The 16,183-nt window shown below is 44.5% G+C and overlaps 2 protein-coding genes across 2 annotated transcripts; one reads left to right on the top strand and one right to left on the bottom strand.

Moving 5' to 3' along the window:
- Window positions 1–4,268: 4,268 nt before the first annotated feature.
- cnih2 (cornichon family AMPA receptor auxiliary protein 2) lies at window positions 4,269–7,979 on the bottom strand. Its single transcript, XM_067257548.1, has 6 exons — window positions 7,899–7,979; window positions 6,591–6,659; window positions 6,214–6,261; window positions 5,235–5,347; window positions 4,750–4,893; window positions 4,269–4,296 (listed from the first exon to the last, which is right to left on the bottom strand). The coding sequence occupies exons 1-6, from the start codon at window positions 7,977–7,979 to the stop codon at window positions 4,269–4,271; spliced, it is 483 nt and encodes a 160-aa protein (XP_067113649.1).
- Window positions 7,980–11,321: 3,342 nt separating this feature from the next.
- Window positions 11,322–15,885, top strand: wdr74 (WD repeat domain 74). The gene is made up of 10 exons (XM_067257277.1): window positions 11,322–11,458; window positions 11,732–11,838; window positions 12,237–12,361; window positions 12,745–12,808; window positions 12,893–13,036; window positions 13,358–13,459; window positions 13,598–13,754; window positions 14,072–14,214; window positions 14,386–14,439; window positions 14,712–15,885. Exons 1-10 carry the CDS (start codon window positions 11,398–11,400, stop codon window positions 14,994–14,996), a joined length of 1,242 nt encoding a protein of 413 aa, XP_067113378.1. The 5' UTR covers window positions 11,322–11,397; the 3' UTR covers window positions 14,997–15,885.
- Window positions 15,886–16,183: the final 298 nt, after the last annotated feature.

Genomic DNA, 16,183 nt, shown 5'->3' with positions numbered 1-16,183 from the left:
AGAGGAATTGTTTGCCAAACAGAGAATTAATAACCGTCTTTTAGAAAGCCATCTTTCTCCACTCCTATGAGGGAAACCTCATAGCTCACTGTCAAGCACAAAAATGTCCAATGTGTATGTCCTGCTCGTCAATGTTCCCCCCATCCCCAATGGCTTAGTCAATAATGACACCTCTATCCCATCCTCCAGCCTATTCCTCTCTGATTGAGACTGTGGCACTTGCAGATGCCTGATCTCGTTGCCATGACACCCGTGTGTGCATCCAAGTGAACATCCATTTGGACCTTCTTTGTTTGCTTGTGGCTTCCATCCTGTTTGCATGTTTGATTGTGTCCTATCATTTGGGGTGGGGGTGGGGATGGGGGCGGGGTGGGGGTGGGGGTGGGGGTGGGGGCGGACTGGCACATCACTTTAAAATGATAATGATTGAACTACATGCCAAGCAATGCAAGCATTCTCTGTATCTGTTGCAGTCGTCACATCTGCCATGCACTGCACATGTCCCAAATGTTTCTGTTTCAAAAAAGCAGAAGTGCAGAGAACAGGTGCATTTTCTATCACGGGAAAAGCACAGAATGTGCTTTCCTTCTCAGAGTGGCAGTAATAAGCTTCTGTCCAGCCTGGGTAGTTACATTTTGCCAATCTGGCCGAAACGTTGGTTCGTCTATTTGTGAGTTAGACTCACTAATCGCCAAGAGAGGGTTGATATGCAGATGTTATGCATGCTCTGTTTTATTCATGAGGAGACATCTCCTTTCCAGAATACACAAACATATGTACACAAAACACACACGTCTGATCATGTCACAGACGCCGACTCACAGTCTAGACAAGACCGCCACACCGCGACACAGCCTCATACTGGTTTTTCCCAGGAGTGCAGGAGTCAATGTCGTCGGGGCCCCTGCATTTGTCACGTCCACTTTTGTTTTATATACTCTCCTGCTCGTGTTCCTCTTCCATTTACCTTGTAACAAGCAGTCATTTATCAGACTTCCCTCCGACTATCCATTAATCACCTCCCCTCTCTGCCAGATAAGATTTCTGCTGAGGTGTAATTATATGTAATCTTCACTAATGTATTATTCATATTTTGCTCTGTGTGCCCCTGGTGGCATTTGAACAGTGGATATTCCATCCAGTATATTGTGCCTGTCTTTTAACATGTGTACAGACTGTGTAGAAGATCCAGAAATGAATGTGTGTTGAAGACAGTGTCCAATGCAACCCAAACAGGAAGCTCGACTGGCACAATGAATAAGCAAAGTGTGTCCATGTGAGAGCAAGAGATAATTTGTCCATCCATGTGTGCATTATGCCAATGCTGAATGCAATGTCTCAAACTTTTCAATTGTAACCAGTTTCCATGGTAACATCTCTCTGGAGGCAGAGATGAGAGAGGGAGAGGGAAAGGGAGAGAGAGAGGACTGGAGTTGAGAAAATGATTATTACGGGGGTGCAGGGAAAGGCAGAGCCTAGACTGAATGAAAGACAGGGTATGGACTGTTAAATATGAGACAGGCAAAGAGAGGACGAGAGAGGGTGTCTGAGTGGCTGTGTGCATGTCTGTGATTGTTTGAATCTTTAGCCATGATTAAGTGTATGCTTTATTGAATGTTACACTGTGTGTGTGTGTGTGTGTGTGTTGTGTGAGAGAGAGAGAGAGAGAGAGAGAGAGAGAGAGAGAGAGAGAGAGAGAGAGAGAGAGAGAGAGAGAGAGAGAGAGAGAGAGAGAGAGAGAGAGAGAGAGAGAGAGAGAGAGAGAGAGGGTGAGTGTCATATTTAGTTGGCATTGGCAGGTAGGGGCTGTTGTAAAGAAATTGGATGTTGGAAAATTGGACGACAAAATACCTGTTTCCTATTAGTTTACCTCCCTCGCACTACTGTGTTTCCTGTACGTGTTGACTCACCACGGAACACCGTTGCTGCCATGCATGTAAAACCTGTTTCAGATTTGGACTTTTGAATGACTGAGAGCAAGTGAGTCAAATGGAATCTAACACAATTTTGTTGCCATGGTGACACTGGAGAATGAGATGCTGTTACTGTCACCCCCCCCTTTTCAATCTCCCTCTGTCACACTCTCTTCCACTGCAACCTCTGTTTCCGGTTTTGTCTCTCACCGACAACACAAATCTATTGATTGCACATAAACATTTGAGGAATGGACTCATTAACACATCCAGATGAGACAACGTTAAACACATTGCTATTTTATTATAATACGGTATGTGATCTGCTGTTAATCTTTGTATTATAATGTATACAAACTAGCGCGCCAATAAATACTGGACCATACGGTAATGAAAGATGTAGAAAATACATTGAAGTACTCTTAAATATATGACATTCATAGATGATCAACCTACCTATAGCTCACTTTATTTTCTTCAGATTTTGTGCTTTAGTAATTGCCCATGACATTTCCATCATGTTGGCACGAGTTAACACCTTATTGTCCTCTGTCTGTCTGAAGGGAAATTAGACATAAACAGCACAGAGGTTTCTTGGCACAAGATCCCAAGCAAAACAATGTTGACACGCTGCTAATGGCTCCCAACATAACATGGCTCTATCTGGTCAAAGGCCAATATAAATAGACTTGTTATAACCACAATCACTACAATTATGGCCAGCCTATGACAAACAAGTTCTCACACAGTTCTACGATGTTGGATGATACTGTGCAACTCTCTCTACTGAAGTTTAAATCACACAAGAGACCGAATTTATCTACACACAGAGCAAATTGAACACGATTAGCAGTGAGGCGGTGTAGCAGCCGGTGGAACCAAAGCTTTTCCATGAACTGAGCACTCCCATGTTGTGATAATGTTACACTTAAGAATAAAGCACAGTTGTGTCGGTGCCATTGTATGACACCTGTAGCAATACGTTCTAATGTTCGTGACAAAGTCGCCATTGAGTCACAATCAGCAAGTCACAATCATTTTCATCGTCATCGCCATTATTATCAACATTATTGTGCTTTCTGCTACACCCACTTTTAACACGCAAGGTAGTTTCCCATTCGTACGACCCTCCAGGTTTTCGACGTCTCCGTGAACGACATTACATTGCTGTTTATTTGAAATTGCTTTTCAGAGAAAAAACATCTCGTCTGCTGTCAGAGCTGTGAAGAGGGTGGCTCTGTCTATGGTCTCTTCATGGAGCTAGGAGCTCTTTGGAAAGCTTAGGCAACATCAGCCCTTCCTCCCCTTGACAGACAAACGCTGACTACTCAAGCACCCTCGGCCCCCTTACCCTCCCCTCACCCCTCACCCCTCGCCCACAGCCAAAATATTCCTGTAATTCCTGAATATTTATCTTGGAGAGAAAAACGTCTGTTGTCCCTTTGGCCAGGGCTGGGGTTTGAGAGATAGGGCTGTGACTCAGAGAAACCCTGCTTGTGAAAGCGCTCGAGGGTGCCCGTGGTGTGCAGAAGCTTACTGGATCTCTTACATCCAGTCAGACAGTGTGACGGTTTCATTATGTCCTCAACTCGTTTGATTGGTTTTCCTGCACTGAGAATTTGGCTGAACATTTAAATGTGGAGATTTTCAAAGCTGCGCCACTTTTATACTGGTGGCTAAAACAAGAAATACACAGAAACCTATGGCATGGAATCATGGTATTTCTGGTTATATTGTATTGATAAGCTTTGGCTGTCTATTTCAGACTCCAACAACTAAATGGATTGAAATACCAAATGATTCACCAAAAGTTCAAGATGAATGTTGAACTTTTGTATTTTTTAATACTGATATGATCTATTTGTTTATTGTGAAGGTAGTATGATTTTTCAAATCTGTGACATCTGAACTAAGAGCGAGTTAAAACACAAGTGTTTGGATTCACAGTTAAACAACTGCGCCACCAGGAACAGTCCAGGACGCTCGCAGCCCTTGAGGAACATTACGGTCGAATAAAGGCAACACAAATACCACTGAGAGGCGTCCTGTCTGTCTGTGTCTCGCTTCCATCCTCCTGGGTTCCTGCCGTACTCCAGCCCACGTCTACGTAGATGTCTGGACTGAGTCAGCGGTTTCACTCCACATATCGCCCTCTCCAAACGTTCTCAGATATTCATCTGAGTCGTTTCCTCCAGAGGTTTGATGTGGATGAATCACCGAGGGTAGCTGAAGAATGGATGGAGAGGAACTGGATGTGGACCGGTAAAAAAAAAAGAAAAATGTGTTTCTTGCTCTTTCTTTCGCTCTTTCCCCGGCTCTCTTCACTCTTCCTTCAGTTCTCTCTTGGTGTTTCGTTTAGAAGCTCACCAAGGCGTAGACCATACTTCCCACAAGGAGGACAGACACACAGGGACAGGAGAGAAGAAGAGGACAGCGTGAATCACTGTCCTGCCTTCAGGAACACCGGCGAAGCCTTTTTAAATGACATCTAATCGGCCAGTTACAGAACAGCTCAATCAGATTATAATCCAAGTCACAAGTGAAGATGACACCATGTGAATGATGACACCATGTGAAACAAACAGTTCCTTGACACTGCCCACCAAAATACATTATTGTGTACTTTGTACTTTAAGCTGTACTGTTTGCTTCCATCCTGATTTCTTTCCATTGTGCACTATTTGCATGTCTCTTTCGATAAAATCATCTATTAAATGAATACAAACGTAACGTTACGAAAGGTCGACGATACAGTACATTTTACTTTACATTTGAGTCATTTAGCAGTCGCCTATCTCCAAAAAGACATTGTCACTGTGGATAGAGGTGTTCTCACCTGTACAGGTAGTAGAAGAAGGAGAGCAGGTAGAAACCCAGTTTACACCAGGACTCCTTCTGGCAGTAGTTGAGGATGTCTGAGTTCATAACGCTGACCGGGTCGTACATGACCTCTGACCCGTCCGCGGGGCGGTGGAAGAACCTTGGGGAGAGAGGAGGCCTTCTGAGTGGAAGACTAATGCTGTGTCAGCTAAACCTGAGATCAATATCTGAAACATATATATATATATGTGGTATGGTATGTTGAACTCATACAATGTATATGACATCTTGAACCTACGTTCAGAATATGTACTGTAGTATATGTTGAACCGATAGAATTTTGAAATACTGTAGATTGAACCTTTAAAACACACTCTATAATCTGTGAATTGAGCCTATAGAATACATATATTATATCTATATATACATATATACAGTATATGTATACATACTGTACATGTTGTGTATGGAGCCAAGACTCAGAGGAGTGATGAGTCCTACCTCCAGAGATGGTAGAAGAGCAGAGGAATGTTGAGGCCCAGAGTGACCCACTCTCCAGCACACATGAACATCAGGCAGAATAGGCCATGGATGGAGTACTCTGGGACCACCAGCTAAGAAGGACAGCAACGGTTCAGGGAGCGCAGATGCAAATCCACACACTCCCTCACACACACACACTCACACACACCCATAAACACATACACATTCACACACATATATCCACACACACCCTCACACACACACACACACACTCACACACACCCATAAACACATACACATTCACACACATATATCCACACACACCCTCACACACACACACACACACACCCATAAACACATACACATTCACACACACATATCCACACACACCCTCACACACACACACACACCCTTAAACACATACACATTCACACACACATATCCACACCCTCACACACACACACACACACGCAACAGAAGTGCAGTTAGGGTGGAAGCGATTTCCGACGTCATTTTCATAAAAGCCACCAGGTGTTCCTCCCTGTTCTTTTTCTGGATCCACATCTTGTCCATTAACACCGACAGAGGAAATGATGGAGGTAGCTGGCAGTGCAGAGAGTTAATTATAGTGTGTGTGTGTCTGTGAGTGTGTGTCTGTGTGTGTTTGTGTGTGTGTCTGTGTGTGTTTGTGTGTTTGTGTGTGTGTGTGTGTGTGTGAAGAAGGTGGGTTGCCGACAGAAGGGGAAGATATGCATCAATCTGTCACAGTCCTCAAAATAGGCTCACAGTGAAATGTATTCTAGGTACTCTTATGCCCTTATGTCTCATTCTCAGGTCAATGACTGTGTGTGTGTATCTGTCTGTATGTGTTTGCATGCAGATGTGCCTGTGTGTGTTTTTTCTATCTGTATGTGTGTGTGTGTGTGTGTGTGTGTGTGTGTGTGTGTGTGTGTGTGTTTGTGTGGGCGAACCAAGTCCAGAGCCCTGCTGTACTTACCTTTCGAAGGAGATTACAGATTCTTTCAATGTTCAGAATTCTTTCCCTCTGGAAAGTGAAGAGGAAGAAAATGTCTTCACATGAGACAAGAACAAGAAGCCTGACCAGGGGAGATTACAGTTCAGCGTGAGACTGACTAAAGCTGTGATCAAACTGACAGGATGAGACACAATCCAAAGGAATCTTGGATTGTGTCTTGTGAATCTTGTGGATCTCTAGTCTGTATGTGTGTGTGTGTGTCTGTGTGACAGAGTCCTGGATCTGTGTCCATGGTGTTTTTCAAAGCTGAGTGGCAGTTGCCTCTGAGCTGGGTGGATACACAGAACTGGGTCACGCTCTACAGAACTGAACTGGTCTCTTTGGGAGAGGGATCTTACCGCTCTGGTTGGGTTGCTCTGATCGATGGGGTTCTTGAAGTCAGTACGCAGCTCATCAAATGCAATTATCTGAAAGAAATGCAATGAGGTAACCTTTGCTGTTACTGTATTTGCATATCAGATCAGAAGGGATAATCGACAGCTGGCTGTCACACAGCTTTTTCCATTGCTTGACTTTCTTGTCTTTAAGTCATACTTGATTTCTCTATGTACATTATTGATTTAGACGTCACATGGCCTCTCCTCTTCACTCCTCTCTCTACTCCTCTCTCCTCCCCACTCCACTCCTCTCCACTTCTCCCCTCTCTCCTCCCCACTCCACTCCTCTCCACTTCTCCCCTCTCTCCTCCCCACTCCGCTGCTCTCCGATGTTTTATTGATCGGTTCCGATCCCTACAGCTGTGTTTTGTTCCGAACAAACATATTTTTCCTTTCCCTCCTCTCCCATGGTCTACAGATTTCCACTCCCCCTTCTCCGTTTCCCTTCTCTCTGTTGTAAACAGATGCAGTTTCCATGGTGATGAGCCCCTCAGCCGGCACCATGGTTACTATAGAAGCGAACAAGCCATCCGATTGGTTAATAGCCACGCATAGATAGGGGGCGCGAACCACGGATAGTGGCAGATGGGGGGAAGGGGTGGAACAAAATTATATTTTGATAAGCATTTTCAATAACATGGTTCGTTGCTGACACGCTAACACACACACACACACACACACACACACACAGGCTATTTCCTTCCCCCCATCCATCTTCCATAGACACATTCTCCCACTGACTGACTCACCCACTTAATCAATTCATTAGTCAATACAAACCAATTCAAGCCTGTACCCCACAAATAACAACCTGATAAAACCATTTATTTCCCCTAAAAATAATCCCAGTTGTCAGGTGTCTAAAACTGAGAGCAACAGGCTTGTGTGAGTGTGTGTGTGTGTGTGTGCTTGTTTACAGACAGACCACAGACATGAACACGGAATACTAATAGAGCACAGATCTCCTGTGACGTCTGTTGAAAATTCCATTCATGATTTTGCAGAGACACGGATGTGGTCCACTTAAGACAGAAGTTGGCGGTGACCGTGCACATCTCTGGCTTGCCTCCTTTCAACATACGAACATCACATTCACATTCACACAGAATTCCTAACTCTCATTTCATCCTTTTGCACTCGTCTTCCTCGCCCTCATGTCTGCGTATTTGTGCGTGCATGAGTGTTGTGTGTGTGCGGTACTGTACGTGTGTGTGTTTACTTTAGCCTGTTGGACTTCCTTTGAAGTAATCATCGTTAGAGACGACTCACCTGCCATATGACGAAAAAGATGAGCGCAGCACACAGCACGAGGGTGAGCATGTAGCAGAAGGCAGCAAAGGTGAAGGCCATGTCTGTTCCAGCCAGCCTGGCGAGAAGACGGGTCGAAAGAGAGAGGGGGAACTTTCCCCGACTCTCTCTCTCTCTCTATTGCTTTCTCCTCCTCTGGAGGCCCCTGGCTGGTCCTCTCCCTCCTTCCCAAAGGATGGGCGACCCCTACTCCGCGACCGGAGCCAGCCTCCGTAGTGGTCGTCACAGGTATCTAGGTTTCTCTTCTTCTAAGGTTCCTCCGTCCCTGTCATGTGTCACGAGCGGCAGGACACATTTCTCTGGCGTTTTTTTTTTTAAACCGTAGCTCTGCCTTGTGTGGACTGGAACAGTGGTCGATGAGGGAAGCAGGCACCGCTGAGCGCTGGTTCCCGTGGCCCCTCTTGGCAGAGACTGGCTGGCTTAGCAGCGGACCCCTCCCCCTCTCTGTAAGCTGCCCCCTGGACGGACCCTAAACACCTTGTTCATAGTAACACATCAGCAGAGGACTTTGCTGACATGCCAAGCACAGAAACAAAGGCTGTCCCTGATTGCGAGTGATAAATGTTTCTATGAGGCGAGAGATGAAATGACTTGTGATTATTCAGTAGTTTGAGGGTACAGTGATTTGCAATCAATCGCAATTATATACCGTGATGGCATTTATTTTTTTATCATATTGGTTTCATTTGTAAACATTTGTGGTAAGCTAAACAGTGAGATAAGGGCTATGGGATTTTGTAAACTATTTTATTTCAGCAGTTATACAGTATATCGACCAGACAGATTGTACAATACCATTTACAGTCATGCCTATTCAAATGAGAGCTGGTTATTATTCAAAAACTTTTCATTGCATCCATGAGCCCCAAAAGAATGATCTCACAATTATAGTTGTTAATTTGTAATATACACATAGATCATCAATCTACAAATGAATCAAATAAGCAATTAAAATAACTCAAATGAGTCAAATCACTCAAATGATGAAAACATCAAATCCAACAACTACAGTTAATATTGAAGTTTTCCATATATTTCCTTATTGGCAAAGTCATCAACAGAGGAGACAGAAATTACAGTCTCCCCTCGCGGACGGTGTCTGGAGGAAATGATGAAAGATGGGCACATTATGGATGTCTTATGATCCTGAAAATGATGACCTATGATGGTGAGGATGATGAGAATGATGGGGATGATAATGCTGTTTATTTAAATAGATTTCAAAAGTGACTCGAGTGTACCTGCATGTGGTAGTAGATGCCTCTGTCACTAAACATCCCACTATCTCCTCTCCCCACTCTGTCTCTGTCAATTTGGGTCGACACCATGTCAGAATTCTCTGTTTTGCCTCTCACTATCTATCTCAGTCGCGTCCATCTCACTTCTTCATGCGTGCGTGCTTTTCATTGCTCAGTTTCAGGTTGAAAAAAAGCCATAAAATCAACAGTTTAGATACTGAGTGATGTTTTTGTTCTTATTTTGGAACGAGTCCTGTTCTCAAGATAGAAAATGTCCACAGCCTTTAGAAGTCTTTAAGTTAATTAATTCCCCTCTTCCTCGTGTCCCTCACCCTCCCCTTCCCTGTTCTCTTTTTTCCAAAGCTTCCCCTTATATTTTCACTCTTCCTCTAAAAAAAGAAGAAAACGATTCTGAAGACAGATCTAGAAACATTCTCCCCAATGTTCCTCCTTCTCTTCTTCTTCCTCTCTGACTCTGCTAGATGTTACAGTGTGTTTAAAAGAGAAAAAAGACGATCAAGCACATTCAACAGTATTTCCCTCCCTCTCTTCCTCTCTGCCCCTCTCCCCTTGCTTTTATCCGTTGTCGTAATCCCTCGCTCCCCAGAGATGGATGAGGGGGGCAGGGGAAGCTCGGAATCTTTTATTTTTTTCGTCGGCTTCCCCCTTGTTTGTCTCTATCTACCCCTCCCTCTCTCTCTCTGTCTCTCTCTGTTTCTCTCTCGCCCTCTCTCCTCGCACTCTCTCGCTCTCCCTCTCTCCTCGCTCTCTCTCTGTCTCTCTCTGTTTCTCTCTCGCCCTCTCTCCTAGCACTCTCTCGCTCTCCCTCTCTCCTCGCTCTCTCTCTCTCTCTGTCTCTCTCTCTTTCTATCTCTCTCTATGTATTCATGTCTCCTCTGCATATCTCTTTCCTGCCTTTCTCATGATGTGCGTACCTTGTTAGTCCGTCGCTTACAGAAAGCCAAGAAGTGGCTTCGTATGACTCAGTGTCGTTGATTGGTTCATTTATTCCTTATCTTACCTTCACTACACGACTTAATTTCAGGCTACCTGAGACATTTTCCCATTCCTTTGTCACTCTCTCTGGCCCTAACGTGCTCAGAGGATTCCCTTAACGATCAAAACGATCATTCCCTGGGTTCTGGGTTTAGATCACACTGACTGTGTGATTGCCTCTTTCTCCTTGGTCACCTTCTACCCTCACCAGAACCTCATCATCTCATCATGAATCCTCTGCATCAAGTCCACATTTTTCCTTCTTGATTGAGGGCCACATTGTGTCTGCCTCTTTCATCTCCCCTGTACGCCACAGATGGTACAAGCAGTAAGGATAGGATGCATCAGTGTCTCAAGGGTTACAGAGCGTACCAAGGAGGCTAAGGCCTGAATACAGGGGCCCAGGTTTGATTCTAGCCCAGGCCATGTCCTCCCCTCTCTCTCTCCCCTACATGTCCCTCTATGCCCTCACTATCACAATTAAGCAGAAATGCTCAAAATGCATATTGTAAAAAAGCAGTAAGATTAAAGAGAAAACATGAAACATCAGCATAAATTAACGGTGTTCTTTAATAATGTTGTTTAATCGGGTATGAAGTCCAGACCAACCATGAAGACTACAAATGGTTTGCATGAGCTTTGGTCTGTGATGCAACTCGTTTAAAGTGTTTCTGCTTTTATGTTCATAGACATTCAGTTTTGTGAGATTCTTTGTAACGGCCTTGAAATAATCTTATTGTTTAAGGCTCGAGGGCACCCCCTGCTGCATGGTTTTATTAAGGAGCATAAAGGTTTTTTCATTGAACAGTAAAATGCATGAGGGTTTTCTCATAAAGCTGTTCAACAAGTACGTACAAGTACAAGTTCGTTCACCCCCATTAATAAGTAGGAGTATTTAATAAGCTAAGCCTCAGTATTAGACTGTTAAAAATGTGTAGTAGCCTAATACACGAAGGCATTACCAGAAGAAGAAGGTTGGGAAGGCTTATTTGCTATTAATTTATCGTATATTACTTAATCTACATTCGTATTTTTGGTCCATCAGTGTAATTTCATGACAGTAAACATAGCCCTCACTAAACGTTGCAGGAATGGTCGGAACCTAAATTCATATTGGTATTGTACACTTTCGGAGGCCATTACAGGCACACTGCAACGTGCAATCTTGTTGTTGTTAGCTATACAGCTAGCTACTATTATTACAAACTAGCGCTACCTTTCCTGCCATGGCAGACAGAAGTCAGGTGTGTTCAATATGGGTGGGATCGGAAACAGGGATTCTGAAAGGTAAAACAACGTTTTCTTCCAGAAATTCTGTGTTAGTTTTGTAGCAAGACAGAAAGGCTACCAGATGTTACACGTGGGTTGCCTACAGAGTTCATACTGACGCCGGACTTTTTAAACTAACGACATGTTGTTAACGTTACTAGCTATATTAGTCGAGCAGTCTAATGTATGCTAGGGCCCATTTTATCCCCACTTTATGCCATTTCCCTGTTATCCTTTGTAATGGCACTGGCAACATGACTATATACACAAAATACAGTTTTTCTTCTTCAGGTGTCAGCCTATCCAAAAAACAGGCTTTCAATTTCTGTGAGATGAGCTGTCTGAGCCGAGACCAGGAGGTGTGCGCGCTGTGCTGGGGTGACCAGCAAGAGACAGAGGTTGGTGTCCGAGTGTGTGTGTGTAAATGTTCTAAAAGTGTGTGTGTAGTAGCACCTGCTGCTCAGTAGTCAAAGCTTGCTGTTAAAACCGAACCAAAGTGGATGACGGACACACGGGAGGATGAGGGAGTCAGGTGGCTGAGCGGTGAGGGAATCGGGCTAGTAATCCGAAGGTTGCCAGTTCGATTCCTGGTCATGCCAATTGACGTTGTGTCCTTGGGCAAGGCACTTCACCCTACTTGCCTCGGGGGAATGTCCCTGTACTTACTGTAAGTCGCTCTGGATAAGCTTGTCTGCTAAATGACTAAATGTAATGTAAATGTAGTATGAGTGGTTGAGAGGATGAGTGGTGAGCCCGGTCCTCATCCGTCCCCCCCCACCCCCCCTGTCCCCTCCAGGTGTTGGTGGGCTCGGTGAATGGTACAGTGAAAACGTTCAGCACTGAGAAAGGGATCTTCACTGAGACAAGGCAGTGTGGGGACATCGGCCAGGGAAGGTTCACAGGACTTGCTGTGACAGACAGGTATGGGCAGTGACACTCCAGTGTAGGTCTATGACCTCTGCCCTGGTTTTGCAGCCTATACTGGTATTAGGGACTAAAAGATTTCCTATTTTGATATATTGGCAGATATTGTTTATGTGTAAAGGGTCTCGCTCAGTGCTAGATTATGGGGATGGGTATAGGGCAGTGGTAGATCATGAGGATGGGTAGACCATGGGGATGGGTGTAGCTCAATGGTAGACCATGGGGATGGGTAGATCATGGGGAGGGGTAGATCATGGGGATGGGTATAGCTCAGTGGTAGACCATGGGGATGGGGTATACTGAGTGTGGTACTGTGAGGTGTGGTTTGTATATCTGTTAATGTAAAGGATTAGTGGTTAAACTCTTGTCTGTCCGTGCAGTTCTCTGATTACGTGTGTGGAGTCGGGACTGCTGAGGGTGTGGAAGGAAGGAAGCACCGACACAGTGAGTGACTGACTGTGTCACATCAATTACAATCCGTCTTCACCTTTGGATCTAGTTAAGGTTCCACCCATGCTCTGAATCCAGGTAGAAATCAACGCCGGGAAGAATGTGTGTCGGATGCGTCAGAACCCTTCACAGCGCCACCAGGTGGCCACGGGGGGGAAGGATAATGGCCTGAAGGTGTGGGACTTGGAGAGACCCGACGCAGCCATATTCACCTCCAAAAATGTGAGCGTTCACACCAACTCTTCAGGAATTTTCACCTGTTTGTCTTCTTTTGTTTCAGAAGAAGTCGTGTTTTCTTCACAGCCTAACGTCTCTGATAGTTGTTAAAGTTGTGTGATTTACATTTAGTTATTTAGCAGACGCTCTTATCCAGAGCGACTTACAGTAAGTACAGGGACATTCCCCCTGAGGCAAGTAGGGTGAAGTGCCTTGCCCAAGGACACAACGTCATTTGGCACGGCCGGGAATCGAACTAGCAACCTTCAGATTACTAGCCCGATTCCTTAACCGCTCAGCCACCTGACTCCCCGTTTTACATGTCAGGTGCGTAACGACTGGCTGGACTTACGAGTTCCGGAATGGGTCAGAGACATGGCTTTCATTCCAAACTCTGACAAGATTGTCACCTGCACAGGTCACCACCAGGTCGGTACTTCTCTTTCTCTTTCCCTCTCTGTCTCTCCTTCTCTTTATTTCTATCACTTTGTCTCTCTCTTTCATTCATCAGATGGTAGTCTAAATAACCTTGTGTGGAGTGCTATAGTGGTGTTTCCTGTGCACTAGGTGCGAGTGTACGACCCGTCCTCTCCTCAGAGGCGTCCGGTCCTGGAGGCTCAGTTTGGCGAGTACCCTCTCACAGCCCTCTCCCTGCCCGCCAACCAGGACAGTGTTGTGGTCGGCAACACACAGGGGCATATAGCCATTTTGGATCTGCGGAAAGGTGAATGAAGGCGCGATTATGTCTTCTGCTTAGGGAGGGGGGGAAGCGTTTACTTCATGTAATGTTCTTAAGTTAGTGGTTTATGTTTTTATTTTTTACCCGCATTTATTTTTTGGTGTGCACCACATCTAATGTGGACATTTCCTTAAAAGATAAACATATTTTTTGCTTTTGTTCAGGGTTCTTACTTACTGCATCTAGACTGTGTGTGTGTTCGTGTGTGTGAGAGTCTGCGTTTGACTCCCAGACTATAACGTGTTTTTGTTGTGTAACCCCTCCTCCCACTCCCCGCCCTCTCCCCCCTCCATGCGCTGCAGGGCTGGTGCGTAGGTGTCTGAAAGGGCTGGCAGGGGGGGTGCGGGGGCTGCAGTGCCACCCCTCTCTCCCTCTGGTGGCTTCCTGTGGTTTGGATCGCTTTCTAAGGGTACACAGCCTGGAGGATAGTTCTCTACAACACAAGGTACACACACGCGCACACTCTCACTTACATGCACACACACACACAATGAGTGCTTTCAAGCACACTTGAAGTAAAGAAAGCGAAGGGGCCTTAGAAATGCCACTTACTCAGCTGTTGTTTATAATTATGTGCTGTGATAAGTGGTTCTCACCTCCTCCATCTCGTTCGCAGGTGTATCTGAAGTCACGACTCAACTGTGTGCTCCTGTCCAGCAGAGATCTCGAGGTAGGGGGCAGAGTCACACTGGGGGAATCAGGCTCTTAGGAGTCTGTTTATTTTTAACGTTCTATTTTAAGCTTCAATTTAAAAAAGGCTTTTAATGCTCACAATCATGTATCATGCGGAGTTCAGACAATACTGGGTGTAATACCCCAGGCTGTGCTCTCGGCCGCGCGCATGATAAATATAATCAACCTGCCAAGTGTGATATTACTAATGTATAGTAATGATCACTGAATACAAAGCGATTGAAATAGCTTCTGTTTTGTGTTCTCCAGCTGGGGGGCTCTGGAGAACCAGGAGATGTGGAGGAGGTGAAGGAGGAGGCTGAGGACGAGGAGGTGTGGAACGCCATGGAGAAGGTTCAGGAGAAGCCAGAGAAAAGGAAAGGAGAGGAGATGGAGACTGCCGAATGTGTGGAAAAGATTACCAAGAAGAAAAGTGTAGAGAAGATTACCAAGAAGAAAAGTGTAGCAAAGATTACCAAGAAGAAAAGTGTAGCAAAGATTACCAAGAAGAAAAGTGTAGCAAAGATTACCAAAAACAAAAGTGTTGAAGATTGACAAGAAGAAAAGAAAAGTGGTCCAGAAGTGACAGAGCGTGGAGAAAGAGAGGACTGTGATCTCTGAGACAAGAGATTAAGATATGAACGTGTGCTAAACAATGATTATTCTTTACATGCTACACATTGTATCGCTATCAACTTAGTTTGCTCATTTAACTATCCTCATTAAATATTTGATCCATACAAGACTTTGTTTTCCACAGATAAAATGTATGTAATCTGATATGTTCACAAAAGTAACTTTGTATTGAATGTGATATTACGTAATGTTGAGAAGTGTATTAGCTACAACATTATAAAATACTGATATTCTATTTTATACAAGTTGACTTGTTTCTTTAAGCCAGTTATCTCGACCCTGACCGAGTTGACAAAAAGCTTCAGTCAGATTCTATCATTAGTCATTTCTGTTTGTCTTTTGTCATAATTAACATTTTGGACTTCTTTGGATATTTGTCTACCTGATAATATTATGGGTGTATTAATCCAAAGACCACTGACAATGGTTGGCAGCATTATAGAGTTTATAAAAAGTAATCTATACAATATAGAAAAATAAGTAAGAGTTAGTTTTTCTAAGCCAAGCTATATGATCATGTTTGATTAAATGTTGCAAAGTATTACTGTCTGGCTCCATTTCATGCAGTGTCAACTGTATTAGCATTTCATACGGTGGTCATGAGATCGAACTGCTCAGATTCAGGGGTAACATGTGATGGGTGTGTCCTTACCGTAGATGATGTCATAGCTGCCTGCGCTGGACTCTGCACACTCAAACACACCTTCCCTTGACCGGTTGAGATAAGAAAGCGTTTGTATGGGCGAGGATGCAGAAGACGTGAGAAAAGGAGTCTTTATTTCATAAACTGAAAGTGACTTCTAACGTATGCGGGATTTTTCTGTTGTTACTGTAAAGAAAAAGCAACTGCCGTCGTCCGTTCCCCCCCCCCCCCCCCAACATATTGAAACAATAAACATTTAGAAAATGCTAAGGTTTTCATTTGATGTTGATGTGAGAGGTGATGATTCGTTGCAGAGGTCAGAGGACGTGTTGGTGGATTTGTACCTTGCTCTTACGCCTCATAACTCAACTGGTTAAGCTCAGGGCCAGGCAGTGTTTTGCTGTAAGAGCCTAGCTAAGGTCAGGTGCAGGGTCTTGTGCATTGCACCCCACAACCACACCAC

This window comes from Osmerus mordax, chromosome 19, assembly GCF_038355195.1.
Source record: "Osmerus mordax isolate fOsmMor3 chromosome 19, fOsmMor3.pri, whole genome shotgun sequence".
NCBI lineage: Eukaryota > Metazoa > Chordata > Actinopteri > Osmeriformes > Osmeridae > Osmerus > Osmerus mordax.
This window is presented reverse-complemented; position numbering and strand designations above follow the sequence as displayed.

Excerpts from the sequence above, each read along its gene's own strand:
- cnih2 (XM_067257548.1), bottom strand. The coding sequence starts at position 7,979 with ATGGCCTTCACCTTTGCTGCCTTCTGCTACATGCTCACCCTCGTGCTG. Across the intron at positions 6,262-6,590 it reads AGAGCAACCCAACCAGAGCG|AGGGAAAGAATTCTGAACAT; the intron begins GTAAGATCCCTC and ends TTCACTTTCCAG. Across the intron at positions 4,894-5,234 it reads CTCTTCTACCATCTCTGGAG|GTTCTTCCACCGCCCCGCGG; the intron begins GTAGGACTCATC and ends TCTCTCCCCAAG.
- wdr74 (XM_067257277.1), top strand. The coding sequence starts at position 11,398 with ATGGCAGACAGAAGTCAGGTGTGTTCAATATGGGTGGGATCGGAAACA. Across the intron at positions 11,459-11,731 it reads GGAAACAGGGATTCTGAAAG|GTGTCAGCCTATCCAAAAAA; the intron begins GTAAAACAACGT and ends TTTCTTCTTCAG. Across the intron at positions 13,460-13,597 it reads CCTGCACAGGTCACCACCAG|GTGCGAGTGTACGACCCGTC; the intron begins GTCGGTACTTCT and ends CCTGTGCACTAG.